The sequence below is a fragment of the Cygnus olor genome, chromosome 3 (assembly GCF_009769625.2).
Source record: "Cygnus olor isolate bCygOlo1 chromosome 3, bCygOlo1.pri.v2, whole genome shotgun sequence".
In the NCBI taxonomy this organism is placed as follows: Eukaryota; Metazoa; Chordata; class Aves; order Anseriformes; family Anatidae; genus Cygnus; species Cygnus olor.
This window is the reverse complement of record NC_049171.1, coordinates 120,987,520-121,004,097: the sequence shown is the minus strand read 5'-3', so window position 1 is coordinate 121,004,097 and position 16,578 is coordinate 120,987,520. Positions and strand designations below refer to the sequence as shown.

At 41.4% G+C, this 16,578-nt stretch overlaps 1 protein-coding gene across 13 annotated transcripts in view; it reads right to left on the bottom strand.

Annotated features, from left to right (window-relative positions):
• Positions 1-16,578, bottom strand: part of LOC121067368 (sodium/potassium/calcium exchanger 3-like) — a 278,371-nt gene that overhangs the window by 31,711 nt on the left and 230,082 nt on the right. For 7 of the 13 annotated variants that reach the window (XM_040551767.1, XM_040551770.1, XM_040551768.1 and 4 more), the window contains 2 exons: positions 15,030-15,122; positions 2,639-2,733 (listed from right to left, as the gene is read on the bottom strand). In XM_040551767.1, the coding sequence (XP_040407701.1) occupies positions 2,639-2,733; positions 15,030-15,122 (188 nt within the window). Of the gene's footprint in view, positions 1-2,638; positions 2,734-4,211; positions 4,416-15,029; positions 15,123-15,252; positions 15,366-16,578 lie in introns of those variants that run through there. The other 6 variants (XM_040551773.1, XM_040551774.1, XM_040551772.1 and 3 more) reach the window with 4 other exon arrangements.

Below are 16,578 nucleotides of genomic sequence, written 5' to 3'. Positions count from 1 at the left end.
AGACTTCCCTACAGAGGAAGGGCAGCAAGCTTTTTCCCCCTCACCTTGTTTACAAAGGCAACAGACACACAAGAGATTTAGAGCCCTCGAGAGAGGATGAATGCACCCTACAAGACCATCTGAACACCACCAGCCATGGCACATTTACTCCCCCGGCTGCCCAAAGGAATGCTTACAGTCCCATCCTACACGGACCTGGGCTGCCATGCCACGCAGAAACTCTCTAGCTACCCTTTCAAAGGCCACCAGTACGGTGCTGATCAGAAAATTATCCTATTTATGCCCTTTTTCTGACAACTTCACTCACTTGCATTACTGAGATACGTGCCTGCATTGGGAAAAAGTCCAGGCATCAAACACCATGGCACCATGGAATATTGAAAATGATGACACGAGTATCCCATTTCCAACATTTTAACAAGCTTTGTGTTTTTTTTTTGCAGGGCATTTACACACTTACAACCAAAAGCTGTAGGCCCCAGTTACTTGAATCATTCTCAGTATTACTTGGGCTACAGGTGTCAAAAGAGACATCTCCAAATATAATCAGGGAAATCAAGTGTGAAAGTCACCACACAGCCACAAAATTCACTGAAGCTGTAGACATGCATCTTCATATTCTTATTTTTCTGAACACAACTGAGACCTCTTGCAAATACTGCCTTTCTAGAACTAACTACCCTGGGTGCATGTGGATATAGGCAAAGATGGAAAACTAGCAAGAATAATACACATTCCTTTGAGCTCAAATTTCTCTAGATTCAAATCCAATGCAACATTAAAATACCAACTTCTGAACAGCAGCATACACAGTAATAAAAGCATCTTATATTAATTACAGTTTTTAAATAATTACAATGAAACAAAGTTATAATAGCAAACATCCTTTAGTGGAGTCTAGTTTTCACGAAGCTCCCTGGAAAACCTTAGTTGAAATGACAAATCTTGCTTTGTAGCTCTACATAACGAAGAGGTATCAGCATACTACTAATTATATAATTTCCACCACCTTTTTCCTTACATAGAAGTATGCACTTCAGAATCACATACTCATAAAAATTGACTGTAATTCATTTATTCAGATTCTGTATTTTACATTATTTTAAAAAAATAAAATTATTGGATGGCTACTGTTTCAATAGGAAACAACCGTTCATGGAAACTGCATTGTTCACTTTCTGAAGTTAACTTTACTTGCATATTTTAATCAAAATATATTTTGTATTCCAAACTAAAAGATTTAGTTTAGAGAAAATATAAAATACTATCAGTAAAAATCAGAGAATTTAATTTGACTGATTCCAGCTAAGTGCTTCCATCAAGATTTTAGAACTAGTAAATCTTAGTCTTTCAAATTTATGGTGCATCCGACAACACACAAAGCTTTTTCTTAACTTAAAATTAGCTAATGATCATTGAAATTAATTAGGTGAATCCACTGAAATCCAGAAAGTATCCTTTCTGCCTCTGTAAAAGAAGTGCATTGTCAAAACTTTTAAAACAAAAATAACGTGCAATCTGGTCCATAGCCAAGGACTTTAATGAGCTCATCTGTCTGATACTCTTTACCACTTGTCAACAAAGGTGCTGCTCAATGTTTTATGTTACATCAGTAACTGAAATGCACTGCAGTAAGTTTTGCAATGCAGTAAGTTTTAGCACACTTCAAAAGGTATTTACAGAAATAAAAGAGAAAAAATAATACACCACAGATGTAATTCCACATAACTATCTACTTTGTTAACTCACTGCCTTGTAGAAGAGCAAAACCCACCAGCTCCAGGGCTGGCCTCGACTGTGCAGTCAGGTAAGACAGAACACTTGTGTCAACATCTCCTCTTGCAACTAGTATTTGAGTAGTAAGTTAAAACAAACAAACAAACTTCTTAACACAATAGTTACAATTTCAAATATCCTCTGGATATAAATTTATCAGACATTAACAACCAAGAATAACAAAATCAAACCAAAATGCTAAGGTCCCCAGTATGCCCACTTAAGGTCACATGTTTAAATAACAAATTTACACAATCCACACCTACATGACATCAGCTATCTCAAAAAGCCCAAGCTTACATCTGCACTATAATACGCATCTCAATTTTGAAGTTAACAAAATGCATCCATCTACTGTTTTTGTGTTTTAAAACTTGCAATATACATGTAAATGAGCTAGAATATATTCCACAAAAATGTGAGCTCATAACAGTCCATATTTTCCTTGCTAGCCTGAAAAGATAAATGTTATTCTGGGTTGAATCTTCACAAAGACATCTCGAGCAATGTACATTTTTAGTCTTTACAATGTGAAAGCAAAGCTCATTGCCATAAACAATAGGAACAACATTAGTAGTTTCCTCCTTTAGACATTCATCTGTGTCCTAGGTTTGTAACAAGGAAGCAGAAGCGAAGTTCAGTTGCTTTTTAGAAGGTATTAGAGCAAATACACAGAACAACTAACCTCTGGGCATTTCTCCAACACAACGGCAAATTCCTTTAACTAAGAGCAAGATTACCTACACCCTCTGTTCCTAGGACGCAAAGTGCTAGGACATAAACCACCCAAGAGATCAGCACAATAAAAACATTCCTGCCATGGCGCACCTCCAGGAACTTTGAGAATAAGCATTTTAATCACCTTTGCAAATCTGCAGATTCATCTTCCGCTGTGAGATCTGTCTGTACCATCTCGTGTTTCAGTTCTCCGATTTCTGAGGCAATTGTGTCAATGAGCTAGAAAGGGACAAAAATAATATGACGTCAAGTGAGTGGAAGAGGTGTGGAAAAGAAGCCTGGGCAAGTTTAGTCACCAGAGATTACAAACTTTTTTTTTAATCATTTCCTATTTGGACTTCCCCTTGCAAAGGAAAAAGTAAGGGTTGGGAACACTTACAATTGTTCTCGGAGAAAGAATAATTCCTGTTTTGTGCCTATACAAAACCTTCCAGGCTGGTCAGCTTTGTGGGTTTTTTTTTGTTGTTTCTTTTGTTTGGGTTTTTGTTGTTGTTAACATATTAAATCTGCAGCCTCAACAAACAATCAGACTACACAATAGCCTAAAAAGTAAATGATTTGATCAATTGTAGCAGTTGCTTTCTCAAATAAAAAGACAGTTTGAAGAGTTTCAGTTGCATGAGTTATTTCAGAAGGTACACTAAGCCAGCATTACAGTATTTCAGTGGATGAAAAGTAACAAAAACCACAAGGAAATGGGAGCTGCTTTTCACATTAGGCCTTGGATTACACTTGAACAAAAGGACTTAATTAAAAGAAAACTGCACTGTAACACTTCAGCGCATGTGGAACACAATCCCAACTCTGGACACTAGGGCAGGAAACTCATTTTAAAGTAGGCAAGATTAGCAATAAGGCTGCATACCGAGAACTGTAGCATTGGCTAGCCAGATGTCTGGGAGATGCTTTGTTGAGAACATGGCAGAAATTAACTGTGAAGCTCACGAGACTCGCTGCCTTGAACGTTCTTTGCAGCAACTGCATCAAGTTCGCCCAACAGGCAGCACAGTGACAACATTATACATAAAGCCTGGTGCAGCGTTCATCCTTCCTGCTCAGAGTGGAACGTGATGAAAGGTTCGCAGTGATGTAAGCTCCACCACCACTCCAGCACCTCACAGCAAGCAACTAAAATCCTGGCAGATGAAGCAAAACCAGCTTTCCACTCCAGTTAAAACAGTTGTCCTCTTGTCACCCATGATGCAGCTCGGTATAGGAGCTCTTTCCAAGGCTTCTCATCATCAAGCACGTTTTTTGATACTGTTTTACATATTTTCTTCTACCTCAGAAATTCACACCCTCCTTTATCATGCAGCTTTACTCTGATTAATTCAAAGCTGCAGGCTCTATTTACACTAGGCCAACTCCAATCAGTTTATTTTAAGCGAGAATTAATACATGCTACGTTGACACCACAGGCCTCTTTCTTTCCAGGTCAACACTCCCCACAGTGCTGTACCACCGGTGATACAGCTTACAGAGATCTTCTTCCTGCTGCCTCTCAAACACCCCGTGACTCACTGCTGCAAGGCGTGAGCAATGCCTTCCTGACCACGAGGAGCAGCCGCAAAGGAACCCGTGCTGCCCTGACAGAGCAGAGCAGCTCCGTGCAGGACTCAGCACCTCACAGGCCACACTCCCACCAGCATGGTACCTCAAAAACAAGCTGCGCTGATGGAAGGGGAGGAAGGACCAACCTCATGCTACGGTGTGCTGCCCCCAAACACGGAGGCTCTGCTCCGTTCCTCAGGCTGGTGTGGCTGTTTGGCCAGCCCTCAGGAAGGAGGTGGTTCAGTTTGCTGAATGGCAGAAGGGTTGCCGCTTTGACATCGGGCTAGTTTTCCACTGGTGTCTTGACCTGAACCTTCTCTCAGAGGGTGTGAGACAAGCTCCAGAGCAGGCTGCAGGAAACAGAGGACAGCCTCAGGCTGGGAGCAAGCCTGCTCCTTTCAGCAAGTCACTAGATGCCATCAGCCCCAGGGTGCTGCCACGTCCCATTTCACAACCAGCCTGGGCCTTTGGGCTGGTTGTGCTGCCTCAGAACAAAGACTATGCCCCTGCTTATGAATCCCAAACTGGTAATGACATCAGACACCCCAAACTCAGGAATCTGACCAGGATGTGTCTGCAATTCAGACCATTCAGCTTTTTCAGCCATCTACTCACTAACAGGAAACATGCTTTTGGACTGACATTAACAACAAGAAAATTAACTACCAGCCTCCACAGGGAATAAGAAACCGCACACTCCTATCGTGCACTGTATTCAGAGAGTGTGTATGGGCATGTGACAACTCCCAGTTTATTTTAAAAAGAAAAATATTTGATCAGATTAACACCTGAAATTATGACAAGCTATGCCAAGGTTTCAAGTCAAACATTTAAAGAATGATATTTATGTAAAATTTTTAATAACCTGATTGTTTTGTAGCCAAAGACTTCTGTAGATCTGTACTTTTTCTTTAAAACAGGAAGAACAAACTAGAGATGATGCGTACTTAACCAGTTTTTGGTTTCTCAGCAGCAATCCTTTTGTACCTGTAAGCAGAGAACACTGTTCTCCCACTTCGCTTCATCCACTAATTGAGCTCATAGTAACTTAATTCAAAACACAGAAGCTGATCAGAAGTCTAACAAGACAGAAAAATGCATTTTTCTTTCAAGCTGTGATTAAATAGTAGAAGCGGAAGGATCAGCTCTATTAGGTCTCAGTCTCTGAAGAATGATCTGTTGCAATCTGTAGCTGCAGTAAACACTCACATTGTTCCATTAGTTTCAAACCCAAGTGTTTTCATAAACTTTCTTACAGTTAGTTTTAAATAACTAAGAGCACTCTAAAACATCGACACAATGTATTTCTTGTTATTGTTATCAAGATATATGAAATACAAGTAGAAAAAAGGCTAATAAATGTATGTTGTGAAAAATATACAGTACAAAGATATGATTTGCCATTTTTACATAATGTTTCGTTAATATAATAATAATAATGTTTCATAACGTTTACATTTTTACACCCACAAGACCAGCAGTAGCCACAAAAAAACATTACAGCAGCAAATAGGCACTGTTCTCTGACAAATCGGAACAGAGCAAGTGGCTCCTACACCAAGAGCTCACAAAACAGAAGAATTTTTCAGCATTTTTCCCTTGAAGCATGCAGCAGGAGGAACGATGCACAGAAACATCCAAGGGTTTTCAGCCACCACCTCAACACTTGCCTTGCTGTGTTAACTAGCTGTTAACTGCTTAGTTGTATTAACAATCCTCAATTGGAGTTAAAAAAAAAAAAAAAAAAAAAAAAAAACCACTCTTGAAATAACTCCCTCCCCCAAAAAACCAAACATCTTTGGGGACTCCGGAAAATAATTCTAACCTAACCTGTACTAACAGCATGATAACACAAGAAGTAAGGCTGACACTTCACAGAAACATTTCATCTATCAGTTTGACCCCAGAAGACGGAACTCATCCATAATGCAAAGGCAGAGTTTAAATACTACATAACACTGCCGTTGTTTGGTTAGTTCTTTAATTCACTTGTACCTATTTTTCTGATGCTTACCAATATACACTTCATCTTTGCAAGTTATTTGTAGTTGTTTTTGCATGTTTGCAATGCTTTGCTAACTGCCTTATTAATATTTTTTTTTGTCTGGAAAAAGTACTTGTTTAAGATTTAAGTTACTGAAAATAAATGTTTTTTGGAGTTATAACTTGTTGTAACAACAAATCTGAACAGCAAAAAACAAGCATTGCAGACATCTTGAATTTTCTCTGTATCTTGAACATACTGTTTTCTTGATGCGTTTTAATTTGCATGTCTGTCTTAAAGAGAACTCATCAGAAGCCACTTTCCCCAAAGGAATTTTTCTGTCTCTAGTGACTTTTTTAAATTTTATTTTACCTTTTTTTTTTTTTTTTTAAGAGCTCTTTAAACAGCACACTTCAAGCAGTCTTATGCTCATGCCTTCTTCCACAGGCTCTACTTCTGTGTACACCATGTATTGCTCATGACACAAGGGAGTGCATCCTGGAGAAGGAGACAAGCTGAAGTGCTGAGATCAAACCTCATCAAGCCTGAACCTGATCTATAGTCTCCTAGAATATGGGACACTGCAATCAAACTGACTCATCAGCAACCAGCACGTACCACACTTGAACTGAAAAATTAATTTTTTGTTCCTAAATATATTATATAAACAGCCAATATTTTCTGCAAATGACACTCAATGTTTCCGGAAATCATTTCTTATTAAAAAGTGTTTTTAATTATGAGAAGAGTAACCATCTTTTGCAGTTGCATCATTTGGGGTATTCTTGCAATTAACTGATGTACCAGCACCTGACAAGTATTTCCCATCAAATGCTGTAAAGTCCACTCATGAATGTATGACATCATTTCTGGAGTATTTAGGATCAACAAAGCTGCTGGTCATTATAAAACGTATGTGACACTTGCATGACTTGCGTTATACAAGATGAGCTTTTAATTATACATTTCTACAAAATGCAGGAAGGATCCTGGATGTGTAATAGTATTAGAAAACAGGCATTTCTGCTGCCTTCGTTTTAGTGGAAGGCTCAGACTGAATTCTTTAAACAGATCTCTGTTCATAAATTGTGTGATGCCTATTTTGCTGAAAATAATGGGAAAACTCACCCACTGGTTTCAACAGACTTGAAATCAAGACCAGAAGAGGCAGTGAAACGACTGAAGTAGGCAGAAATATGTTAGAGGCCCCTGTCAGTGTAAAACAACATAGATAAGACCTATGTGATATGTGGAGTAATAATTCGTGTCAAGAAGATGGTTGATGTTAATAAGGAAGGGGGAGATGTGGGAGTGTGGCCATGGGGGTCGACAAGCCCCATGGTTGGTGACAACATCAGACTCTTAACGATGAGGCCATCAGGAATGTAAAGAGTTTAGAGGGAACAAAGAAAGGTGATTCAGGAGACGCCATGCCGTCTCGGGTTGTTTGTTCTCCTGCCGTTAAGGCATGGAAGTTGCTGGGGGTTTGCTGGTTGCCGGGCAAAGTTGTTTGACCAATGAAGAGTGAGTGGGAAAGGACTGCTGTGGGGCGAATAGTATAAGAAGGGAGCCTGTCCTCAGTATGGGATGCAACACGATATGATGAAGTTCTATCATCAATGAAGTAGTAGCAGTTACTAATCCTAAAAGAACCCTGGTGTCTGTGTGGTCGTTACGCCACAAATGGCACCCGAACAGGGACCTGAAGAAAACGAACAGGTACATGAACAACAGGGACAGGCTAACAGAACAGGGACCAGGACAGGAACAGGGACATTGATCGCCTAATGAAGATGGGTTCGGCCAAACTCGGCAAACCGCTCTAAGAAGCTCGTATAGAAAGTCGCTGGAAATAGGCGCACCGGAGCTGGAAGGAAGCTCAAGCTGAGAGAAGCGGACCCGCGCACACAACTGCCCCTCGCTGGCCGAAGGTAAGCAGTTGCGCATTATGGGGAATCATACGTCCTTAGAAACAAAGACTGTCCTGGTAACCTTACAGCTTATTCAGACAGTTTATGATCCTGAAACATGGGACCAAATTGAGGTCAAGGTGTGGGACTCTGCTACTAAAAACGACAAGGTTGCGGTGAGCTTGCTCGGCACCTGGCGAGCAATCTCTGAGGCCTTAAAGAGCCACGTGCGACCACAATCAGAAACGTATGGTTTGCGAGATAGCGAGGGAGTTGCGGGCTCGTCCACCGATCCTTGGCTACACCATCGGCCCCCCCGCCGCTACCGCCATCGCAGGCCTTTGCTGTTACGCCCCCTGGTGACCTGGACGTTCCTTTTGATCCAGGCCCTACAGGCCCTGAAAAGGAGCCGGATCTGTTTCCCTTCGATCCGGGAGGAATAGGATACATAAGGCCCGAAGGCCGAGTTGCTTAACAACTTAAAGCGAGACATATTGTTCCCACGACTAGCCCTGGAATTCTCCGGTGTTTGTAATCAAGAAAAGGAATGGAAAATAGAGACTGTTATATGATCTGAGAAAAATTAATGAAGTTATGGAAGATATGGGAGCACTTCAACCAGGATTACCTACTCCAACTATGCTCCCCTAGTCATGGACATTAATAGTAATAGACTTAAAGGATTGTTTGTTAAACACTTGCCAGAATTCGGAAAACTTTGCCATGTTTATGTTTCAATTGATACCTTTTCTGATTGTACATACGTATAGGTGTACTCGGGTTTCTTATGATGTAAAAGTAATGTTCTATATATTTAGAAAGTTCGACGGTTGTGTGTGTGTGTGTTGGTAGAGCGTAGACTCCCCGCGCACCCAGCGCTGTTTACTTGCCTTTTATAAATATTACTAAATTCAGATTGAGTTGTATCTTCATTTATAACACCTAAGTCTTAAAAATGTGCCTGTGACTGATTCCTTCAGAAACATGAAATAAGCATCACCTTGGTTTGCTACAGAAACAAGAGGGTTTATAAATGGAAATGTATCTGGAAGGATGACATCATCTCAGGTGGTAAGGTAGTTAAAAGTAAAACAGAAACAAAATTAAAAATAACTTGTGTAACAGAATAACTAGCCACTTTTGTGTCTAACGTTTTCTCTTTTTGGTTTATTTCTGACAAAACACTTCTGTAAGTTGAAAAAGAAACATCAAAACCACTACCGTAAACCCAAATAATTATTATGACTCAGACAGCATGAATTCACAGAGCAGCCCAGCATGATATTCCCTAACCAAACCTACCCTTAACATCAGATTGCCACAAATAGCCACGTACTGTTTACGTTCTTAAAATCCATGAATGAAATAATGAAATGCAAACATCTTAAACGACGTTTCCTTTCATAATGCATCACACTATGCTTATTGTCAACTGATGCCTCCTTCAATAAGACTGGTGCCAACTTTAGAAACTGGCAGGGGTGACAACATAACTCCTATACACAGACCACAAACATAATTATCCACAGCTCTCCAGTGTTCTGTCACTGAACACATGCATCTCAATTCTACATCTTTCAGAATGTGACATGAGCAGCAAAAATCAGAGCAACCTCTGAGCTGCTCTCCAACATGTTCATGAGAAGCAATGAGCTCTCGAGGTGCTACAGGCACCTTTATGAAGCTGCTCTGTCTACACACATCGTTGCTGTGCAGTGGGAAGTACAGGACAGAGACAGGGCAGGGCCTCTCTCAGGAGCTCAGCATAGCTACAGGTTGCTTTACTCATTCAGCTCTTTAAGAGTTTCTCAACTGAAAGCAGAAGCCACCACTTTGTGGCAAATTCCTGTCTTCAGTATTGAAACGTAAATAATCTTGTAAAAGCATTAATGAAACTGCAATCTTTCTTAGAGTACATTAAAAGAGTCAACCAAGGTGACCACTGTAGAATGTTTCCAAGCTCTATGCTTACAACAGCTAACAAGGAAAGCATAAGATCAGCATTTCTAATCTGGCAAGGGAATACAGGCTAAAGACAACAAGGACCATCATCAGAAAGGACAAATGAGCCCCAGCACTTATCCAGCATCTCATTTTTCATTCTTGCTGGAGACCTGCGTCCTCTTTAGCATTTCATCTTTTCCTTCCTGTTTTGATGAGCAGAGCGTAGCAACCCTCAAAAAGCACTCTGTGTGATGAGATGGCGAAGTGCTAGAGATGAACCAAACTGGGAATACTATTTCTGGGCTCGTCTCTACATGTATACAGTTAGATATTTTGATATGTGGCTGCAATTGCTGGTTATTTTGCACAGTGAGCTATGGATTTCTGAGACCACTAACACTATTCAGTGTCTCATTCATCTGTAAACAACAAAGTTTTAACTGATACTTGATTTTGGTACAGAATTCAGTGGTGTAAAGTTTCTGATGCCAGTTCAGTACTGCTTGCAACTTAGTAATATTTTGATGAGAAGGTTGATTCAGTAGAAAGGATGTTTGTCAGGGACATGTATTCTGTTCCTTGTTTTACCACAGGCTCCCTCTGTAGCCACTGGCAAGCTTTCCAGGCCCCGAATTACCCAGCCTAACTCCATCTTGGCTTCCCTTTTCCAGTTTGCTGGCTGAGCCTTCAACAATTGTGAGTACTAGGAATAACAACTTGGAAGAATTTACCCTATAAAGCACACAGACCTTCACTCTTCGTAAGGTGGGGACAGTACTGTTTTCCTGGTGTAGTAACAGCTGGGAGAACGAATGCGAAAAAAGTAAGAGATGGTTAGAAGCTACAGCAATGGGAACTATTTAAGAACCAAACAGAAAAGGAAAGGTGGAGTTGCCTACTGGTAGTTGCCAATAACCTTTCTCACAAAAGTTACTGAGAACAGTAAGATACTCTTCTTGAGGATTTAAGTGTCCTGAGAAACTGGATGCCAGCATGCTAAAGTGTTTTTTTTTGGCAACTGTAAACAAACACGTGCAACACGAGAGCCATGTGTGGAAGTACGCTATGCAATCTGGGCACCTGGGAGAGCATTGTGAAGTAGAGGGCAGAGTGGTTAAAAGCTGTATCTTAATCAGCAGGTCTCCTAAACACAGCAATACAGGGCAAATTAAATTAAACAAACTCAAAAATCGCTACTCAAAATTAGCTATTCTAATAATTTTATAAATGCAGGAGAGGGAAAGGATAAAGGTAATCTACTTGCACAAGTGCACAAACATACATGATGTGTCCAATGCACAGGCGATGGATACACTGATTGCCTGCAGTTTCCAATTTGACATCAGAGGTTTCAAGCACAAATACAGGCTGGGTGGAAAATGGATTGAGAGCAGCCCTGAGGAGAAAGACCTGGGGGTGCTGGTTGATGAGAAGTGCAACATGAGCCAGCAATGTGTGCTTGCAGCCCAGAAAGGCACCCATACCCTGGGCTGCACCAAAAGCAGCATGGCAGCAGGGCAAGGGAGGGGATTGTCCCCCTCTGCTCTGCTCTTGTGAGACCCCACCTGGAGCCCTGCGTTCAGCCCTGGGGCCCCAGCACAAGAAGGATGTGAACCTATGTTGTGGTTTAGCCCGGCTGGCAGTCAAACACCACACAGCCGTTCGCTCACCCTCCCCCCTCCCTCTCCGGGATGGGGGAGAGAAACGGGAAAGTGAAGTCTGTGAGTTGAGATAAAGACAGTTTATTAAGACAGGGAAAAGAATAACAACAACAATAATAATAATAATAGTATTAATAGTAATAATGTGTACGAAATAAGTGATGCACAATGCAATTGCTCACCACCCGTTGACCGATGCCCAGCCTATCCCCGAGCAGCCGGCCCCCCCCTCCCACCCCGGCTAGCCACCCCTATATATTGTTCAGCATGATGTCAGATGGTATGGAATACCCCTTTGGCCAGTTTGGGTCAGCTGTCCTGGGTCTGTCCCCTCCCAGCTCCTGCTGCATCCCTAGCCTGCTCGCTAGCAGGACAGAGAGAGGCTGAAAAGTCCTTGGCTTGGTGTAAGCACTGCTCTACAACAATTAAAACATCAGCATGTTATCAGCGCTCTTCTCATTCTAATCCAAAACATAGCACCCTGCCAACTACTAGGAGGAAAATTAACTCTGTCCTAACTGAAACCAGGACAACCTATTAGAACGAGTCCAGAGGAAGGCCACAAAGATGATGAAGGGGATGGAGCACCTCTGTTACAAAGCCAGGCTGAGGGAGTTGGGGTTGTTCAGCTTGGAGAGGAGAAGGCTCCAGGCAGACCTTACAGCAGCCTGCCAGTGCCTAAAGGGGGCTGCAGGACAGCTGGGGAGGGACTCTTTGTCAGGGAGTGTAGGGACTGGACAAAGGGTAATGGCTTTAAACTAAAAGAGGGTGGATTTAGGTTACATATAAGGAAGAAATTCTTTACTGTGAGGGTGGTGAGGCACTGGAACAGGCTGCCCAGAGAAGCTGTGGATGCCCCATCCCTGGAAGCGTTTAAGGCCAGGTTGGATGGGGCTTTGAGCAACCTGGTCTGGTGGAAGGTGTCCCTGCCCATGGTGGGTGGTTGGAATTAGATTATCTTTAAAGTCCCTTCTAACTCAAACCATTCTGTGATTCTATAATAAATTTAGGATTTCACATGACTGTGAGGGGAGCGCAGTGCACTGGGAACAAGAGGCCGTAGAAGCTACGAACAGTCAGTGAAGTGGCGGCCACTTGCCAATACTTAAAGCTTTGGCTGTTCAATCACATTTGCTGCAATACTAGAAGAAAAGCAGTATGCTTTAATACAAGCTGAGATGGCAGCATCTTTCACAGGAAGAAGCTACAGCAAGCACAGATATTCTACAGGAAATAACTGAGATAGGTTAATTCAGTGCTCAGAAGCACCTGCTGATTTTTGCTCTATCAAAAAGCTAAGAGCAAACCTTTGCTCAGTAAGGCAGCAACTGTGACCCTGGCATTATGCAAACAGCAAAATTCTATTGCAGAACAGACAAGTTCAGTTTTGCTGTATTTAACCCTGGCCCCAAGCTGGTCTATGCGACATCTTACTCTTTCCTCACATCAGAAAAAACACGCATATCTTCCTAGCCAGCAGCAGGACACCATGGATTGATGGGTGAACATGCTTTCAGTACAGTGGTATTGTTTGGACAACATTTTCCCTGTCCTACTCTCTCAGAGCATATGGTGTTTGCAGCTGCACCCACACAGCGTACATGAAGGTTTTGTTAACTACACTTCAGATCACCTAATCCTTTTCTCTGGAAGAAAATCTTAACTGCAGCCATCTCTGCAATTAACTCCAGCACTGCCTCCACACCTCCTGCATTATACATAAATAAAACAAATGGGATTCAGTGGTGCATTGAAAACCACACTGGTAACTCCTACTCCACCTCTGGTTTTTGTAGCGGAGATGCAGACTTAAAAGCTGACAGCTCTCCAAGGTCTCTCCACCTTGCTGCATACAAGGACTAAAATGTGTTCCCTCATTCTCCTATAAAACAATTAGCTCACCACAGCACAGAAAGCCCTCTTGACTGATGATCCCCCAAGACCTCAAAAAACCTCACAGAGAGCATGAGGCTGAACAAGGCCACAGTGAGACAGTGTTTACTTTTGCACTGTGATTGTTCATGCCTGAGCTACACTCCTACAGCTGAGCAAACGTGGGGCCAATTACAGGTTAAATCCACAGGGAGCACTGGGAAAAAGCAAGAGAAGTCACCACACTTAATCCCTGACAGAAGTTCCCAGAGACACAACTCATTTGTAACTATGCAAGAAGCATAGAGGATCACAGAGGACAAACAGAACCTAATGGCTGCAGGCAGCCAACCTGAAGTACATCCTTCCTTCCTCACTGTCCTATTTTCCAGCTGCAGTGAGGTTCCAGGGAGTATCTGAAGGAAAGAAGCTGCTTCAGCTGAGGGCTCTATCCATGCCTGTACTCCCAGGTGCTTCCCAAGGACACTGAGAAAGGAGCGCACATGTTGCATCCTTTTCTTCCTGGCACATTTCACACATTCCCAGGCTTTAGCTCTATTCTGTGATGGAAAGGAATTGGGGGAAGACAGAAGGTCTCTCACCTGAAACTTACTTCTCACTGGAATATGTTGTAATAAGTGTGTTGTAAGCCACATGACATCTCAAAACAGCACCCACAACATCAAACACTAAATACCATTATTTCTGTTTTCTCTCTATTGATACAATATCAAAGCCAGAACAGAACAACTAACTCTCATTGCCTGCATCATGAAGGAAAAGCTGGGCTTCCTCTTGAGAGAAAGGATTAGATTCCTCTAAAGTACATAGGCACCTGAAGACAAAGATGCACGTTGTTGGATTTTTCAGAACACTGTGGTGAGCTAAGCACCAGCTTCTTGTTTGTTTCAAACAAGATGCACTTAGGCTTTAAAAAAACAAAACACAATGCAAAAATGACTGAAAAACACATTGAGAATGTGGAGGTAGTATTTTTGTGATTGTTCAGATTACACACACAAGGAGCTCCACAAGTTTTTTCTTAAAACAGGCTATAAAACTAATTTTGAATCCAATAATGGAAATCATAAACCCATATTGTAACTTCAAACTACACAAATCCAATTTATGAAAGCTCTAACAATGTTATGCCTACATATAATAAAGCTTATGTTCATTGGCAAAGAATGCCACAAGCTGTTTTACACCAAATACTCTATTCAGTGTACAGGAAAACATACACATGAAATAAATGGGTGGTAATTCAACTACAACTAATACTTGTAAGAAGAGATCCTCAAAGGATCCTTCTAATTTTACAGAAAAGGCTTTCACAGATTGTACTTCACATTCTGCAACACTAGTTTCACTCAAAACCATGCACTTTTTGTTTTGTATTGGTCTATTAAGTTACAAAACACAGACAGTGAAGAATAATGTAAACTAAGGCAAGTTTTCTCAGGAAAGGGGCGTTGGTGTTGTTTCTTTTGTCAAAGAAAAAAAAGACTTCACTGCAACCTAGAAAATATGCAACCTAGTGCTTCCAAGCAAATGCATCTCTTCCTATCAGAATAAATGAAATACCGTATTTACCTTAAAGAAACTTCCTCTTTTGTCCAAACAATGAGCTTTCATCGTCAAAGACGACATCGTCCCTGGGAAGACTCCACTGAATGCCTTGAACTCCTAAAAGCAGAGACATTTTTAATGGTTAGTCCAGTCTGTAGGAAATTCCTTTCTAAGCCACAGAACCAGCAACAACAAGCCTTCTGCCAAAACCCTTTCTGTCAACAACATGGTGCCATTTATTTCGTACCAATGCCATTACATGTCCTTTTAGTCTCTTCTTTTTCAATAAATTGCTTCAAAAAGACAGTACTACTTGAAGTTCCACTTTTCTGCCATCTCTTCACAGCTGATCCTGTAGATCTAGGATGATGTTTAATGTGCTCATTAGAAAAGAATGCTAAAATGTAACAATTGCTTTGTTTGTTTGCTTGACCTTAGCCTGAAGTACAAATATAACAAAATGTTAGATGTCACTACAATCCACTCTGAAATATCATAGTATTAGTGGGGCTGGCTGAGAGGGAGAAAAAGAAAATCACCCACAGGGGAAAAAACACATTATCGTAAGCTAGAAAAATACCCCATCCCCCCCCCAAAAAAATCCTGCTTGAAGTTATTAAAACGCAATTAACTCTTCTGAGAGTCATGTCCAAACCAGAAACTGAAGATGCAGTTAGGAAGAAGCTAAACTGAATGAACAGTTTAATATCTGGAAGAGTATTACAACGTGTAAGCAGCCCGTATGCACATAATGAGAAATATCACAATGGTGATCTCTAGCTGACTAGCACAGCTCCTCTCAAGTCACAACCAATTCACATCAGTAACTTGTAAGTAAATGTCAAGTTAAACAGAAACCAAATTCCATGGCTAAGAAGTCCTTCTAGGATTTTTAACAGCAAGCATCAAACTAGCCTACTCACCTGTCCACTGACAACACAGCAGTAGTTATGTTGGAAGTTCCAGTTACCCAGGGGGCAAGTATTACATACAGAAGGCATTACAGGTGAAGGTAGGGCTGTTGATTCAATACAAACATCAATGAAAATAACTGGCAGGGAGCAGCAGTGAAAAACAAGTTCAGTGGCATGGCTGCAGATGAAACATGAGCAAATAGCAGCAGCTGGGCAAGAGAATTCTGGGCGTAAAAAATCAAACCTACACCCCTCCTGCTAATTATGAGAGGGCATCAACAGAGGTGAACAGGACCAAGCAGGAAGGAGGAGCTTGAAGACAGAGGATTTAATTGGAAAGCCCTGACAAGCACACACACTGGAAAAGGGTGAGAGGCAGAAGCAAGAGAAAAACATTTACCCTTGGTTTTAATATGTAGCAGAAAGTTTAACAATGTGCACCTCCTTTCCAGAGGTGAGACCACAAGAGCACTAGAAAAGCTTATGTTTTACCACTGTCTCCTTAGCAAGCAGCCATGCTGGGAATGTTGGGAGCCAACCTGTTTTCCAGGCAGAGTTAGCAGACTTTAAAGGTCAGAAGAAAAACCCAGAACGCTGCATTCTTGTGAAAGCCAAATGCTAGAGAATGACCCAGAAAGAACAAAAATCAGCTAAAAAAA